A 17,507-nucleotide genomic window follows, 5' to 3' on the forward strand; every position below is an offset into this window, starting at 1 on the left:
AATCGCCGCTCGTTAAATTAATGAGCCAACGAGCCGAACCTGGCTCTGGTTGTGCTCAACTCGTTAATTTAAATGACCCGATTTCTAGTCTCGAGCTCGGCTTGAGCACGAGGGATAGAACTGAGCCAGCACCGAGCCGAACTCGACCCACTTGCGAGCCAGCTCAATTCGAAGCTAGCCCTAGATGTAGGCTTGTGTTTAGGGGTGGCTTCGAACCAAGTCGGCTCACATTAGGCTCGGTTTGATTCGTTATCTGTCGAGCTCTGAAATCGGTTCATTTACCTTATTGAGCCGAGCTCGACTGAAGCCAGGTTTGGTTCGTCGGTTCACGAGCCGGCTTAAGGTGAGTCGGGATCGGTATCCGGTCAGGACCAGGGGAGTGGGTGCGTGAACAAGAGTGAGGGGGGGAGGGGGATTTTTTCCTCCACCAGTCATCGCTGAGCCCCTCCCATCGGCTGTTGTCGCGGCCTTAATCATCGTCGACAACTGCTCGCCGGTAGCCTCTGTGGTCGTCCGTTCGATTTCTTCCTCTCCTTGTCGTCGCCTCTGTTTCCATCGTGGCCGCCGTCTCTACCGCCGTCAATAGCTGCTCGTTGGTCGCCTCTGTGGTAGTCCATTCGATTTCTTCCTCTCCTCGTCGTCGCCTCTGTTTCCATCATTGCCGCTTCTGTCGTAGCCGTCATCTCCGACGACAGGTCCTCCCCGGCGTTGGCTCGCGAGCCGGCTCGAGGTGAGTCGAGATCGGTATCGGGTCAGGAGCGGGAGTGTGAGCGTGAACGAAAGAGAGGGGGGGAATTTTCCTCCACTTGTCACTACCGAGCCCCTCCCATCGACTATTGTCGCCATCGTCAACAGCTGCTCGCTGGCCACCTCTGTGGCCGTCCGTTCGATTTCTTCTTCTCCTCACCGTCGCCTCTGTTTCCGTCGTCACTGTCACATCCGTCGCATCCGTCATCTTCGACAACAGGTCCTCCCCGGCGGGAGTGTGAGGTTTTACGATATGTTAAAATATATATTAAATGTAATTTATGTTCATAATTGTCGTATAATTTGGGATATGTACATAGGGTTATTTGATTAGGCTTAATGGGATAGGGGGGTATTGTCTTGGGCCCATGGGCCATTTTGTAACAGGAAAACTTAAAGGTTAAATACTTAATGAAAGGGGGAGCTACGCCTGCTGTGGCCATCCGTTCGATTTCTTCCTTTCCTTGCTGTCGCCTTTGTTTTCGTTGTCGCTGATTCCGTCACCGCTACTTCCGTCGCTGATTCTGTCGCCGTCGTCATCTTCGACGACAGGTCCTCCCCAGCATCGTAACCCCCTTCCCTCCACGTTGTCTCGGCAGAAAACCTGAACCACTAAGTTCAAGGAAGAAATTAGGGGAGAAATAATCTCCCCCCTCCCTCGTGCGAGATGATTTCGCACGTGAGAAAAGTAAAAAAAATAAAATTCCTTAAGTTCTCCTTCCTCATAGCTCTTGCAAAGATTAAAAATAAATTTTATAGAAATAATTTTCTATGATCTATTAGTGTCTCATGTTTTTTAAAAATATTTTTCTAATTGAAAATTCTTATTAAAAATCATATAATTTTCTAAGTAAGATTTCCCTACCAAGATGGGGTAGAAAACTGTATAGAATTTTTTTGAATAAGTATTTGACAGTTGATGTTGTAATACTTTTAGCATGAAGCAATTTTCATTGCAATTTTGTGTTAGACATTTTATTAGATTAAAAATTTATCGATAAGTATAATAATATATTAGATTGATTATTAATTTTTATTTATTTCCTTATAAGAGGCAATAAAAGGTCCATTTAATTTTCCTAAGAAAATTTTAAAATATTTCTTGTAATTTTCTAATAAGTCACTAATAGTAATAAGATTTTATTTAAAGGTTTTTTTTGGAATATGTATTATAGGAATATTTTTAGTTTTTCCTAGAATATAAATTTTCATCTAGGGGCACTAAGGAGGCCATAGTAAATTTATGGCCATATTCAAAAATTACAAAACAAGTTAGACGACAATTGGAGTAAAAAAAATTATTATTAGTGCATTGTAATCCATTCTTGAAATTCAATCCTAAACATCCCCTGTCATTTTTTTTAAATGTATGCATAATTTATATATAATTTATTCGAAGCCACCCCTACATGTGAGATCATAAACAAGGAAAAAAAAGACTCTTTGTCCCTTCCTCATGGCTCTTGAAGAATTTGAAAAGATATGTTAATAGAAATACGTTTCTAGAGACTATTAGTGGGTTTTTCAATAAATATTGAAAAGACATTTTTAGTAGAAATATAAGGACAGTTAGTGCCTCATGTGTTTTTGAAAATATTTTTCTAATTATAAATTCTTGTTAAAAAGTCATATAATTTTCTAAGTAAGATTTTCTTTCCAAGATGGGCTAGAAAACCGTATAGAAATTTTTTGAATAAGTATTTTATAGTTGATGATATAATCCTTTTAGCATGAGGTAGTTTTCATAGCAATTTTGTATTTGACATTTTATTTGATTAAAAATTTATCGATAAGTATAATAATATATTAGATTAATTATTAATTATTAATTATTATTTATTTCCTTAGAAAAGGTCCATTTAGCTTTCCTAAGAAAAATTTAAAATATTTCTTGTAATTTTCTAGTAAGTCTCTAATAGTAATAGGATTTTATTTAAAGGATTTATAGTTTTTATTTGGGTGATTGTAAATTGATAATGATATTTCTTTAATTTTGTTGTGTTTGATTATTGTATGGAGTTTATTCATAATGTTATGCATTGTATGGAGTGTTTAGACTATTTTATGGAGTGTATAAACAATTTTATGGAGTGTTTTTGAAATGTATAGACAAATTTATATAGTGTTTATAGAGTGTTTATGCAGGTATTATGTATATAGATTATGCCCAATTTTAAGTAGAGGTCATGCTGAATTTTATATAAGTATTATATATATAGATTATACTCAATTTTAAGTAGAAGTCATACCCAATCTTATACATGTATTATATATATAGGTTATGCCCAATTTTATGTAGAGGTTATACCCAATTTTATGTAAAATATATGTATAATTTTATATACAATTTATTTTATATATATTTTTTCAAAAGTTTTAAATGTATGTTGAAGCTCGAGCTCGGCTCGAACTTGGTTAAAATTTTTGGGCTCGAGCTCGATAACAATTTTAGGTTCGAGACGAGATTCGGCCCAAAGCTCAGCTCGAACTTGGTTAAAATTTTTGGGCTCGAGCTCGATAACAATTTTAGGTTCGAGACGAGATTCGGCCCAAAGCTCAGCTCGAACATAGACAGGTTCGGGCTCGGCTCGGTTAGGTTCGATGCCACCTCTATTTGTGTTTGAATAGTATCACATGAGCCCGCCCAATCAGATGATGGTATGCAGGCCCATAATATATTAACGGGGGCCCATTAAAGTTGGATGCGTCTGTGCCAACACAGAAAAATAGATGGAAATTTTTATTTTTTTGTGTTAACCAAATATTTATAGTGATTGTGTTCTTTTTGAATACGATTATTTTTTTTAGTTGGATTCCTCTAACATTTAATAAATATTAAAAATGATAAAAAAATTAAATTTTCCATTACTATATTGAAAAATATAAAAAAAGTAAACCAAGAAGTACTAAACTATTTCTTAATTATTTGCCTTTTACTTTAAACCTTATTTTTATTATTTCTAAAAAATAATTTATTTCTAATATAAAAACATAATTAATTTATCTGGTTTTTAATTTTCTAATAAAAAATAAATTTTGCATAGCAAAACAAACGGTCCCAAGAAAATTAATTCCTTCATTGATCAAATGAGAAATAATAAGAACATAATTAATTTAGTAATAATATTTAAATTATAAAAATTCAAAAGAAAAATTATTTTGATTTGACTTCGTTGATTGAGTGCAAAGTCTACGCGTTGACAATTTGCACATCAGGACCAATTCAAACACAACTTGTGTATGTGGTTTTCTTGTTGTGACCTTGTCACCTTTCTTCGAAATTTCCGTTCCATTTCCTACCAAGAAGATCAAAAGGAGACCAAAATTATCTTATTTTATAATTTCTGTAATAAATAAATAAATAATAAAATATATACTTATAAAAACATATAATTAGACTCTTTTGACTAGACCTTTTTTATTATATTTTCATAATCCAAAATCCAATACATATGATACCTGTTATTTGTCGCACCTAGGAGACTAATAACATAATTTTAGTAAAATAAAAAATAAAAAATACCTAATTATTTAATTTTATATTAAAATAATAATATAATTAAAGATTTATTAGAATTAAAAATATAAATATTTATATTTCTAATTCTTTTTTTAGTTTTTCGTTATTCCTCCTGAACATCTTCCTTACTTTCCAAACCAAGAATGATGGGCCCAGCTTCTTCCATGAACCAGTTCAGCCACTGAACCGCGGCCGGCCAAAACTTAGACCCCAAGACAGAGAAAGCCGCAGCATTATTCACACCGTTGTCAATTTCAACGTTCTAAACCGGAGCCGCACACGAAAAGCCACGGTCGTCATCTTTGTTACGCATCCCTGCCTTCTTTAAACTCCCAAGCAGCTTCTCAAAATCGAGTTGCTTCCTACCCTACTCCTTGCCCTTACCGCTTTCAAACTTCATTATAAATAAGCACTCATCCTCCAAATCTTCTTTATTTTTTCTTCTCTCTCTACACGTCTCTCTTGTCATCTCGTTTCAGCCAAGCAAAAAAATGGTATTACGCAACTTGTTTCAGCTAAGCCGCCTCAGGAGGGCCATTCGGAAGGTCAGGTTCTTGCTCAGCTTCAACATCCACAGGTGGCGGGTGGGATCCATGGTCGGTACTTACAGCCGCAGGCAGCTCAGCTTCGGCGACCCGCAGGGCCTTCTCGACTGCGCGGATGACGATGTCCAAGTAGAAGATCTTCGAACGGGTTCGCCTCCTCTTGCTTTACAGAGGACGATCAGTGATGATATTGATAAGAAAGCAGAGGCGTTCATTGAGAACTTCTACAAACGGATTCAGATGGAGCGACAAGTGTCGCTGGAGCTCAGGTATCTGAGAGGGAACGGATTGGAGCGTACTCTTTCGGATTGAACAATGCGATGGCCTTTTCATGTTTCTTCTTCGATCCGTTGGGCGGCGACTGCCTACTGATCATCAAGTACCTTTCCCCATTTTTTCATTTATTTATAACTATATGAACAGTACATAGGTCTTTGGGTTTTCCGGTCGTGGTGGCTATTGTTTGATAAAAGCCGCCATTGGGATGCTTTTGTTTTTCATTTGTTCTTTTGGGTTGATTTGTAAGGATTGTCGATTTGCTGATATGGATTGGGTTATTTTATCAAAAGACCCATTGCTTTTTTCATATCACATAAACTGATCAAAGTCTCTTTTCTGGATTGTATTGTTCTATCTGAAAGGCGAAAATCAATAAAAGGTTACCACCGTTTTGTATCGCATTAATGAATTTGATCTTCTCTCGAGCTGAAGCGAAAAAGCTGTTCTGTTCTTTGCCGACTGACTCAAAATACATGGCAATGAAACGAAATCATAGATGCAAATCAATGAGGATCTCCATTTCCATTGATCGGACGGGCAGAAGCTGAATTCTTTTTTGTCGTTGTGGAATGTAATTCTCTATCTGAATCATATGACAGGAACCGAATATGTTACTTGTGTTGGCATGTTAGTGGTTTATTTGGTGAATGATTTTGAAGATTGGCAATGAGTATCCATGGTTTCCCATAGTTAATGCATCGGCGGTGGGTGCTGGAGTTTTTGAGGCAATCCCCCATTGATGCAGTCAGCAATGAGCTTGGAGTCTCGCTGATCACAACATGGTAGAGCTGGAAAGGATTATCAAAGGCACAACGACATCTTTGATAAGGAAATTAGCCTTATAATAGAATCAAGGACCTGATCATGACCTCGTTGAAATCATTAACGATAAATATAAAAAAAGTCAAGCTTTCTTTCATGAACTGGAGACGTTTTAGCAGCTCAAGCTCACTTGTCTCTTTGTTATTAAAGAATGAAGCAGAAGCATTAAAATATTTTTGTTTTTACTTATTTTCTTGTTATTTCCTATACAGACTTAGAACTAAACATTCATCAACGGACGGATTTGAAGGGAAACGACAAAAGTAGAGAGGCCACAAGGCCTCCATAGGAGGGGAAAAGCAGAAATTGTGCGGGACCGAGAAGATCGCTTAGCACGCGGTATATTTTGGAACGGAATCATCAAATTACTCTCACCATGCAACTTTGAGAGAAACAATTGCCAGATTTCTTATCAGTCGTCCAACAACGAAAGCAAGAGCAAATTGGGATTTGTTTTCGTTAATTCCAAGAGATGATAAACCTGAAACTTTCTCTGTATTTCTAATATTCTTAGTTGAGAACAACGTGCGATGATCAAATAATCAAAAATCTCGTCGATGATTATGAAGAAGCAACATTTGCGTTTGTTTATCCCAAGATTAATGGCTTAAGAGGGAAGAAGAGAATAAACAATAGAACTAGTAATAAATTAAAAAGGTGTCCATCAAGAACACGAATAAACAACTCACATGCAACTGCGTTTCATCTCATAATATGGTTCAATTCAATCAAACAGAAGACAAATCAAGCTCTAGGATACGTCGAGATCAGAAAGAGAGACTAATGGTTCTCTGTTACGGTATAGTCTTTTCTTATCAAAGAAGCAAATGGAGACTGTAAAAGACTACCCTTTTCATCTCTCTCTTCCTGAACATCCGTATTCTCTTCTTTGGTCACTTTCTCTTCCGAACAAAATAATTCACTGAGAGAGTTTTGATTCTTTTAATCTGTCCTCTCGCCGTCTCCACCTTCCTTGGATTTACCCGGGCCATCCTCCTCGCTCCCAGCGCCACCTTCAACCCGCATTTCCAGTTCTCTCTTCTCCTGCTCCTCCTCTTCCGTCGGGTTCTCCTCCCGTGCGCTTGACGCTCTGCGCCGCCGCCTCTCCGCGCGAGTCTTCAGGGCCTCTGACAGCTCGCACATGGCCTTTCCCTTGTTCAGCCTGTTCTTTATCAGAACCTCACTGATGTCCGCTGGGGTCATTTCCGCCTCTCCTATGACCTTCTTTAGTTCCTTCACCAACCCATCAGAGAAGTCGTCGCCCTCCATATCCACCCCCAAGTAATTTCTCACCAGGATCTTCAACGCCTCGAAGGAGCAGTAACTCATGCAAATGTGCATATCCATGCGGCCGCACCGAAGGAGTGCTGGGTCCAGCTTCTCGATGTGATTCGTGGTGAAGACGAAGATCCTCTCGCTCCCACAGCATGACCACAGCCCGTCGGTGAAATTAAGCAAACCCGATAGAGTAATCGTGTTGTTGTTTCCGTCTTCCGACGAATTAACCCCGGCACGCGTCTCGATGGAGCGCACATCGTCGCTTTTAGGCTTCTTCCGGCTGGTTAAATTGATCGAGCAGTCGATATCCTCAATGACGATAAGTGATTTCGAAGTGGTTTTCATCAGAAGCTTTCGGAGCTCGGAATTGGTGTGAACTTCGGTGAGCTCGAGGTCGTAAATATCGTAACTGAGATAATTCGCCATTGCTGCGATCATGCTCGATTTCCCGGTCCCCGGCGGACCATACAGAAGATATCCTCTCTTCCAGGCACGGCCAGTCTTCTGGTAGAATGACTCCCCTTCTGCGAAAGCCTTGAGATCATCCACGATCTCCTTCTTCTTCGTTGGGTCCATCGCTAGTGTCTCGAACGTACTCGGGTGCTTGAACGGAACGGACTCCCATGGGTGGCCTCGGGAGTCGAGAGACCCTCCTCGGGAATTCGTGTAGAGGAAGCGATCCTGGTTCTGGCGCCGAATCTCCGTCGCCTTGGCCATGATGAAGTCGAGATAGGAGTCGAGAATGAGAGACTTGTCCTTCTTCTTGATTCGCAGCGTGAAGCCGCGCTTCTCGTCCGGGACGGGCCGGAAGGAGAACCCCTGAGACTGGCGTTGGGTGACGACGTGCTCCCACGAAGCATGGACTCCTCGATAAGTGTCAGTGAGGCGGTCGTTGCTGGAGAGGCCGAAAGTGAAGGAGGAGGAATTGAGCTGGCGAGAGAGGGTGAGGCGAGAGCCCGCGACCGAGGCAGAGGAGCTCAGGTAGAGCTGCACAGCATTGTACAGTACATTGGTGTTGACTCCGTCGATCTCCGTGATGTCGAAGTAGCAGTAGGAGGAGAAGTAGTTGAAGATCCGGTGGGAGAATTTGACAGAGGCGAAGCGGAGCTCCGGAGGGATGACGGCATGGAGAAGGGTCTGGAAGAAAGCATAGACCCCCATTAGAGATGCCATGGAAGTCCAGAACTCCTTCATTTTGTTCCTTTCCAATGATTGAGCTGCCAAGAAATGGGTTTTGGGTGCTCTAAATTTCCTCTGGTAGTTTTAGATGTCTAAGCAAAGATAGAGAGAAATTGCCCCGCGATCAGCACCAGAAGTTTTGCTGGGCTTGGTATGATCGATTCCGTAGAAGGCAAAGAAGAAAATAAAGAATGTCGATCCTCGAAATTTTGGGTAAGCGCTTTGAAAGAACCTGAAGAACAAATAGGAAATTGGAGTAAAAGCTTTCTGGGCTTCTCCGCTCCGTTTTGATGTCGGTGATTGATTTATAAGACGGAGGAGGAGATTGGTTGGAGTCTGGAGATTGTTGCGATTGGATTTTAAAAGAGGAGAAAAAGAGGCGACATTTAAAATTTCCGGTGACTGAAGAGATGGGTCTGAAATCTAAGTGCTCACTTCTCTTCCAGTCCACCCTGTATTTGATTTATAAGGCAGACGATGACAATGCAGAAATTAGGAGTTTTTGAAAGAAGGGCTTTTCCTGTTTTCTGCTGTGCCTCCGGTTGCTGATGACGGAAAAAAACATGCGGTATGTTGATCGATCCTCTGTTCTAACTCAACAAGGAAAACGAAAACAAATGGTGGAAGCGCCGGAGAGAAGAAAGAGAAGAATCAGAAGCCACTGAGGGTGGCGGAGAGTGGATTCGGTGGGGTGCTTGTTGATTAGAGAAAGCACAAAATCGAAGTAAAAAGGTTAAAAGGGGAGGAGAAACAGAAGTTGCAGGTCTGGGCGATGGTTTCTTTCGTTTCAAACCAGAGGAAATCAGATACAGAGCAGAAAGGGATTCATGGGAAATTGGGAGATGCCAGATGGTCTCTGTTTTTATAAAAGAGGATCTCGTTTCCCTTTTTTCCACGGCGAGAGAGCAAGTGGAAAAAGAAAAAAAGAAAGCCTTTGCGTTTCCATTCTAGGTCATCAAAAGAGACAAACGAACTGGATAGGAGATTTCATGCTGTTAATTAAATTAAAATTTATAAAAGTTAAAACAGGGCAGAGCTTTGGAAAACCCTGATAGAGATGTATGCGTAAACTTGCAGATAATCTCAGAACAAAAACAAATGAAGTGACAGAGACGAGAATGAATCTGCGAAGAAGTGACAGAGACGAGAATGAATCTGCGAAGAAGGTGAAAGGGGACCCGTTTGTCCTTTTTTAAAAATCTTATCTCTTGGTGAGATTGGGAAGTGTGTAAATAAATGAGGGAAGATCTCCCGATCTCTCTTTTTGATCTTTCCCTTTGAGGCTGCTAAGGTCTCCTGTGCCCAAGCCCTGGTTTTCTCCTGTCTTGTCTCAGACTCTGAAACAGCTCTCAATTTTGTATAAATCAAGTAAACTTTGCCGTACCTTTGTGCCCATAAATCAAAACAGACTACAGAGGGACACCAAATCCATTAAGATTAGCAACTGTAGATTACAGATCAAGACTGAAGACTGAGATTATTAAAGAAGACGACCAGTGAAGGAGAGAGCATGAGAAAAAGAGAAGCAAAAAGACCTTTGTACTCCACCTACTCGTTTTTCAATGGCGCTTCGTCCCAGGCAGGCCATTCTTATCCTCGAAAATCCTTTTCGGGTACCAGCCCTGACTCACTCATCATTGTCTCCATGCAAAACCCATGCAAGCAAGTAAAGCCCACCCCACAAGAAAAAAACAGCACTGCCTGCTCGGCTTCCTTCACAGAATCCCAGTAGCGAAGCGTGACCCCTGATAGTTTCGTATCTGGAACCTCGGATCTCAATTCTCAATCGAAGTGAAAGCTTGGGGGAATTGGGGGTTGCCGGAAGCGGAAACAAGAGAAGTCTACTATTTCAGATTCCATTACGAGCAAGAAGTAGAGCTGCCAGTCTGTTTAGTTCCTCTTTGAGGGGTTTTGGTTTCAGATGCCGAAAGTTGAGAGACGGGAAACCAAGGTGAGAGATGAATGAGTAGAGTTTGGAAAGGAATCAAAGGACGACTTTCTGAATTTTGGACATTACTTTTTGAGTAACCTTTTTTTGTTGAACGATCACATCAAATTAAATTAATCGGCAAAGCTTTTGAAAATGTTGTTTAGCAGTCATGAGAATTGTTGACAGATACAGGTTTCAAAGTTTTGACGGGGACTGATTTGCACCGTGCATGCACTTGACAACCTCCCCTTCGGATAGAATTAAGATTTAGGATTTGCTTGTCCACTCCATGAAAGTTCCTATCGAGTTCAGATTTTGAATGAGAGTCATGTAAGACTCTATAATCTGAAGATACTATATCATCCACATATATTTGAACAATTAATATATTTTTGTTTCTTGTGAACAGGGTATTGTCTATCTTTCCACCCAAGCTTCTTGATCTTTTACACCATGCTCTACATATAATGTTTTGTTCAATTTATAGGAATGATTTAGTTTGGTTGGATTCTCAAAACCTTGAGGCACACTAGAGCCTACTTCCATGGTCATCGAGATTAAGATTGCCCTTCCTGCTCAAGGACAGTAACACAAGCTGTTCTTCCCATTGCCTCTCATTTTGCATATTCCAGTGCTTGTACACAAGTTATATAAGATCAACTTTATTCTATGCATTCTGTTTCCACAAACAGATCGCTAGAAGTATGAAGATGGGTGACATTTATGAAAATGGGAAAGGACATGCATTTGGGCTATGTCAATGTTTCTTCTCATAAAATTCAGCACTTGAAAGAAACGCCTCAACCCATTCTTACAGACTTGAGCCCTTTCTGATCAACCCAGATTTCAGACAGCCAAAACTGCTATTATAAAAAGGTAACCACAAAAAAAAAAAGAAAAAAAATATGTTTTGAAATATATTGGAGACACGGTATCTTTATGTGATCATGAATGGTTGAACAGAGAAATGGGATTTAGCATGCCAAGCAGGTGAAAGCATCCTATGACCAGAAAATCCCATAAGCTCTGTCCTTAGTCTATGGCAATGATGAGAAAACCAACGGATATGTACATAAGAAAAACAGGGTAGAGAGCTAAAGCTTTTCTACTCGGGGCTACAGCTGCACTCATGAACGGATAAGCTGCCCAAGAACTCCATGCCAATGTGACAGTTACCACCACTATTTTGAGTATGATATTGTCTTTCACAAGGCAGATCAGTGCTCCCACGTCAAGAGGAAACAGGCAATAGCCGAGAAGACTCAGGCTCTGGAAGAATATGATATGGCCACCCTGGAAAAGTGGAAAGATGAATTCAAAATACATCACACGCTTAGTGTATGGAGATAGAGCACCAACAAGCTCAACTTGTGAATGCAACCAACAGAAGTAGCACTATCTCTTTGGGTACAGAAGATGCATATTTTAAAACTTAGGTCTATAAATAAATGCTTTAAAATGTCCATAGAGATACTCATTTCATCTCATTTATCTTTTCCTTCTTTTCCCATTCTCTTAGTGAAAGAAACAGATGGCACAGAAAGAAGTGCTTACCAACAACAGGACATTCAAAGTGAGAATGATGGCACCAGCTGCAAGGACAGCAAAGGCAACAGCAAAAACTTCAGACTGCACCAAAATACAAGCGAAAAACATACTGTTAAGATAAAGAAATAAAAAAAGTCTACAGCTCAACAAATCCCAAATGCACATTACATCAGCACCAAAATGATACTAATGGTTCTCTTTGTTAGTAAAACCGTTCCATATCCCATCTGTATAATCAGCTGGAACAAATGGCTTAGTAGCTCTGGTAGGTTGATACGTGCGATGCAGAATAGCATCGAGATCCACACCTATGATGTATCAGCTGATATTCTCACTTCAGCAAAGTATGATGACAGTAAAATGTTTTTCAAGAAAAATATTTAACAACTTTCAGCTCCCAAAAATTCAAAATCTGATTGCCATCAAACCATTAACATCTCTTGGGCAGAAAAAAAAATGAAAACAGAAAAATAGGAAATAAAATAGGATAACTTCTGAACGGAGAAAGAATAGGACTTATTTAGCCGTCTCATACGAAGAAAAGGGAAATTAATGGCTCCAAGAGGAAAACTCCTGGATAACTGGAATAAGCCCTTGGTTCCAACCCACTCAAACAATGTTAGAGTCACATCCATCCATCCATGTAACCGAAAAGATAAAGATTCATGAGGTGTCTGACAAACTGAATAGAATATCAATATTCTTCTTATGTACTTGTTTTACAAATTTGAAGATTAATTATCCCATAAAATCAAAACATATCCTCCAAAAATAAATCAATTTAAAGTAAAAGTACATCAATAACTTCTCAGTACTTATTATGATATCAAATTAATCTGTCCACACTATGGAACCACAAAATATTGCATAGACACACTTCCCTCTTAACAGCCAGTAATTCAAACTTGGAATTTTCCCAAATAAGTGCAATCAAGTTAAACTTCACACCAGTAGCACAGAAGGTACCCCAGGAGATGCTCATCATGGGATAATATATATATATATATATACACTCTCTAAGGGTCTCGTTCTTTTTCTTTATTCTGGTCAACTTGGTGTTGTTGGTTCAAACAAAGCAAAATAAACATGACTTCTTACAGAGTCACTAGTTTTGAGAGATTGATTTTCTGGTCCTCTAGTTACTGAGGTCACTTTCCCGTCATAATAAACTGGTGTAAGAACAAATTCACCTTGGAGATTATTATACATATTTGATGAAATTAATGATATGTTGGTCCATGTACTGCTTAGATTCACTGCTCTCGGCAAGTAGCCACATATGCCCTTTTATAAAGGATTGATGTTGACATAATGGCTAGAGATATGTATTGATTTGCAGTTTCTTCCTTTCCCTTAAATTCCATTGCTTTCCCAAGACAACAATCCATATTTAGTAAAGTCATCCACCTGAAAGCATACATTAAAACGACACTAGAAACCCATCTGACTGAAATACGTCACAGTAATAACAACAGAACAGTTTGAGCTGTCACAAGAACAAGAGAAGGCAAAAGTTAAACCACTCTAAACTGTTTGGATGACATTAAAAATATAAAATTCAGCACAAGGCAACAGCATTAGGGTAGAATTGCCTCAAACTGGGTGCAGAATAATGAGAACTTAAGCGAATGTAAGAGCCTATTTTAAAAAGTATATCTCTTTACGTGTATGAATGCAAGAAAAAAGAAGCAAAAGGCTACAGCATTAGGGTAGAATTGCTTCAAACTGGTTGCAGAATTATGAGAACTTAAGCGAATGCCAGCGCCTATTTAAAAACTACATCTCTTTACCTGTATGAATGCAACAAAAAGAGAGAGAGTGAACGTTTCAATCAAACTTAGAGGATAAAATATCATAGTATAAACTTACAGCAACATATCTCTGATGCAGAAGTAACCATCTACCGTTAGAAAATATATACTTCTCAAGAAGTTTAACAGTTACCTTTTTCACTGAAGCAGACCATGACAAAGTAAGACCAAGGAACACGATGAAGAAAAAGGGTCCCCACAGATCCCAATCCCTAAGAGCTTTCCCAGGGTCTTCACGATATGGATTTGGGAAAACCACAAGCTTCAAATTGCTAACAATTCGAGACAAATCCCTCTTCACAGTATCCCATACAGGCTCAGTAAGAGTATTAGATGAGCCAAACCCGGAGGCTGCAATACTCTGATGAGCATTCGTAGTAGTTGGTAGAGTTCCTGGAGGTGGAGGAGGTGTTGAAGCCTTTTGATATGGTGGAGGTGTTGACGCCTTTTGATATGGTGGAGGTGGAATATTTGAAGCAATGAAGGGTGACGAGGAAACAGGAATTGAGGCTCTGGGTGGGCTTGGGGGTCGGGCGGGCATTACGGTTGTCTGCCCAGACTGTACACTGGCATGTATGAGGTTCTCAATTTCATCTATATCAGACTGAGAAGATGGGTGAAGCGGAACAGTATCACTATGCGACATCTTTATTCAAGTCAAAAGAGTTTCTGATACGAAGAACTGTGTATCCGTCAAGCAGTACCACTAATCCCGCACGAACTGTAGAATCAACGTAGTGAAGACATCAATAAGAGGTCAAAATCCAGATAAATACTCAAAAAATAAAGTAGATCCCATATTGGTATAAGGAAAGTCCCATATAAAAGAAATTCAAATAGTTGCAATAACGCAAACTTAAAAGTAAATTAAAAGAGCGAGACCCGGATAATGTAATAGATTTCATTCAGAAATATCCTTTGAAGGGGATAAATAATAATAACTAAGCGCTAAAACGGAAGGTGAAACAAGAACAGTCATTCAGAAAATGAGCTACCCCAAATACGCTCTAAGAAAAATGCAATATAGTTCCTCAAAAACTTCAGCTATTCAATTCGACAAAACAGAATGTGATAATCGATGCAGCTGAATGGATGATCTGACGACTAAAAAGAACAAATAAGCCCCATAAAGATCACAAATTAGATCCAAATTAAGAAAAATTAAGCTGACAACCATAAGATTGAGTGTCCATTCCACAAAGATCAGCGCATTTTTCAGCAGAATAAATCAGGGAATTATCCCGACAGACAAGCAAGGAATTACCGACTACAGATCTTGCTCGAAAAAGTGAAACCTCTACACAGAAAACTATAATAGAAGGAAAGAATTTCACCAGGAGGAAAAAAACGCAAACTAGACGGAAACAAAGAGAACATAAATCATAAGAACGACATTGCGCAGAGAGATCTGAACAGAAAAAAAAAAAAAAATAGGCTCAAAACATTGAGACCCAAAAAATCTCAACAAAAATAAAAGTAGATGAGAACTTACGGAAATAAGGAGAGGGCTCTATAAAGAGCTAAAGAACCGGACCATTTCCTTCCCCGCATGCAGAGATCGCCATGGCTGATTTCCCTTTCTCCTCCTAGGACCCGAACGACGCTTAGCAAATAAGAAATGAAAACAAGGGGAAACTTTGCGCGCAGAGTAAGAGTAGGACTCTCCGAAGCGTGCTACTGACGCTCGCAGGCAGCGAGCCTTTCCAAATCTGCCTCGAAGAATTGATTGGACGGTTGATATCTCTTGCATCACCGGGCCCCAGGAAAAGGAAGATTTTTGTAAATAACGGAGTTGAATCGGGACGAGCTCTTAACATTTTAGCACTTGTTCACCAGCCAAATCTGCCAAATAAATGTTACTTATTTAGTATAATATACCTATTAACGTTATGCACTTGTAAATTCCTCAAAATTGCTCGGCTCGCTTTGGTCTAAGCAGAACAACTCTCCTTCACTGTCTATTCCTATGCCGGCTTTCCGTCTCCCGCCGCCTATGACCCAAGTTTCGTCCCTCCAGCGTAGATCCCAGTTCTTGTACTCCGACTCTTGTAGCTGCTCGCTCGAGGTGAGGCCCTTTGGCGCATAGGTTTTTTTTTAATCGGGTCTTTGAAGCGGGTCCCATGTTCAAACGTCTGACTCGTGTGCAAGGAAAATAATTTCTAGTGTTAGTGTTTTAAAACAAGAAAAATATAAAAAATAATAAAATGAGTAACTTGTAAGAATAAATTTAAATGAAATATAATACCTAAACTCCAAATTAGGTAACATAGACATGATTAATATACGAATAAATAATTTAATGTATAATTAAAATATATTAATATATTAATTAATTAAATTAGATATTATATTATTTAATAATTACAATTTATTGTACATTAATATAGTAATTACGTGAGCCAATTAACTGTGCATATGAATAATTATAAAAAAATAAAGTTAAAAATAACATAAACGAATATAATAAATTAAGTTATTAATAACATATGATATACTTTAACATAAAAATGAATGATTAAATAAAAAAATTTGATCAAATGCTAACTTTAACACACTATATATTTTTTATGTATTATTAATTAATAATATTTTTTTGTTAAATTTAAAACCATTGGTTTTATTAATTATAAAAATAGATTAATTAAACCAAAATAAATATAATGAATAAATAAATAAATTATTTTATTAATAATACAAGATGGAACTTTTACGTAGTATTAATAATATATTTCCATAACAATATAGATTTTTTTTAAAACCGAGTTGACCCGAATTAACTCGACAGAACTTGGGCGGGTGCGGTCTGTGACGTGGGCATAACCAAAGGTTTAATTTTTCCTAAGTTAGGAAAAATTAAATTAGTGTCTTCTTCTTCAAGGCGCTGCAACGGGGCTCCGCAACAGAGGTGGCCCTGCGATGGAGACAACGCTACACAGCAGGCGTTGCAATAGAAGCATTTCGATAACAAAAGGGGGTGTTGTGAGGGCTGCTACGGTGGCAGTGATGCGACGGAGATGATGTCAGTGTCAGGAGACCGGAAGGTACAATGGCATGCTGCGACAGAGACGCCAGGACAGACCGAGAGGGAGAAGAGAGGGAGAAGCGAGCGGGAGAGAAAGAAAGAAAAAATTCAGCCTCCCGTGACGACGCATCCCGCTCACTTCATCCAGATGATTCACAATATTCTTCGGAATCCAAAAGCCCAAAATTTAACCTATCAGAGTGGTTCCGTCCACTTTTGTGAGCGGTGGCTTTCCGCACTTAACCGACTAGTCGTTTAGGTTGTATTGGCCAACCTCTTGACATTGGGAGTTCTGGGACACGCCACGTTTCGCGTTCAAATCCCGTGAGAGGCGATAGAGAATTGGCGGGGTGGGTGTCAGAGTGGTTCCGTCCATTTTTGTGAGTTGTGACTTTCTACACTTAACCGACTAGTCGTTTAGGTTGTATTGGCCAACCTCTTGACATCGGGAGTTCTGGGGCACGCCACTTCCTGTGTTCAAATCCCGTGAGAGGCGGTAGAGAATGGACGAAACTGCTCTGACACCCACCCCGCCCATTCTCTACCGCTTCTCACGGGATTCGAGCGCGGGACGTGACGTGCCCAACTCTGATACCATGACAACGGCTAGCCAATACACCCAAAAAACCGATCTATTAGGTGCGAAAAAACTACTGCCTACAAGAGTGGACAGAACTACTCTGACACCCACCCTGCCCATTCTCTATAGCCTCTCACGAGATTTGAATGCGGGACGTGGTGTGCCCAGCTCTGATATCATGACAACGGCTAGCCAATATAACCTAAGAGATCGATCTGTTAGGTGTAGAAAGCTTCAGCCTACAAG

The 17,507-nt window shown here is 39.5% G+C and overlaps 3 protein-coding genes across 3 annotated transcripts; 1 reads left to right on the forward strand and 2 right to left on the reverse strand.

Moving 5' to 3' along the window:
* The first annotated feature begins 4,758 nt into the window (after nucleotides 1–4,758).
* On the forward strand, nucleotides 4,759–5,124 carry LOC137950186 (uncharacterized). The gene has a single exon (XM_068796569.1). The coding sequence runs from the start codon at nucleotides 4,759–4,761 to the stop codon at nucleotides 5,122–5,124; it is 366 nt and encodes a 121-aa protein (XP_068652670.1).
* Nucleotides 5,125–6,598: 1,474 nt separating this feature from the next.
* LOC137950289 (AAA-ATPase At5g57480-like) lies at nucleotides 6,599–10,298 on the reverse strand. Its single transcript, XM_068796678.1, has one exon. It carries the CDS (start codon nucleotides 8,383–8,385, stop codon nucleotides 6,856–6,858), a length of 1,530 nt encoding a protein of 509 aa, XP_068652779.1. The 5' UTR covers nucleotides 8,386–10,298; the 3' UTR covers nucleotides 6,599–6,855.
* A 722-nt stretch (nucleotides 10,299–11,020) lies between these two features.
* On the reverse strand, nucleotides 11,021–15,282 carry LOC137950629 (protein YIP4b-like). Its single transcript, XM_068797197.1, has 4 exons — nucleotides 15,152–15,282; nucleotides 13,793–14,380; nucleotides 11,855–11,929; nucleotides 11,021–11,593 (listed from the first exon to the last, which is right to left on the reverse strand). The coding sequence occupies exons 2-4, from the start codon at nucleotides 14,303–14,305 to the stop codon at nucleotides 11,333–11,335; spliced, it is 849 nt and encodes a 282-aa protein (XP_068653298.1). The 5' UTR covers nucleotides 14,306–14,380; nucleotides 15,152–15,282; the 3' UTR covers nucleotides 11,021–11,332.
* Nucleotides 15,283–17,507: the final 2,225 nt, after the last annotated feature.

The sequence above is a fragment of the Aristolochia californica genome, unplaced genomic scaffold (assembly GCF_029961685.1).
Source record: "Aristolochia californica isolate CCGP_79_NKW_82.1479 unplaced genomic scaffold, dmAriCali1.0.hap1 SCAF_14, whole genome shotgun sequence".
NCBI lineage: Eukaryota > Viridiplantae > Streptophyta > Magnoliopsida > Piperales > Aristolochiaceae > Aristolochia > Aristolochia californica.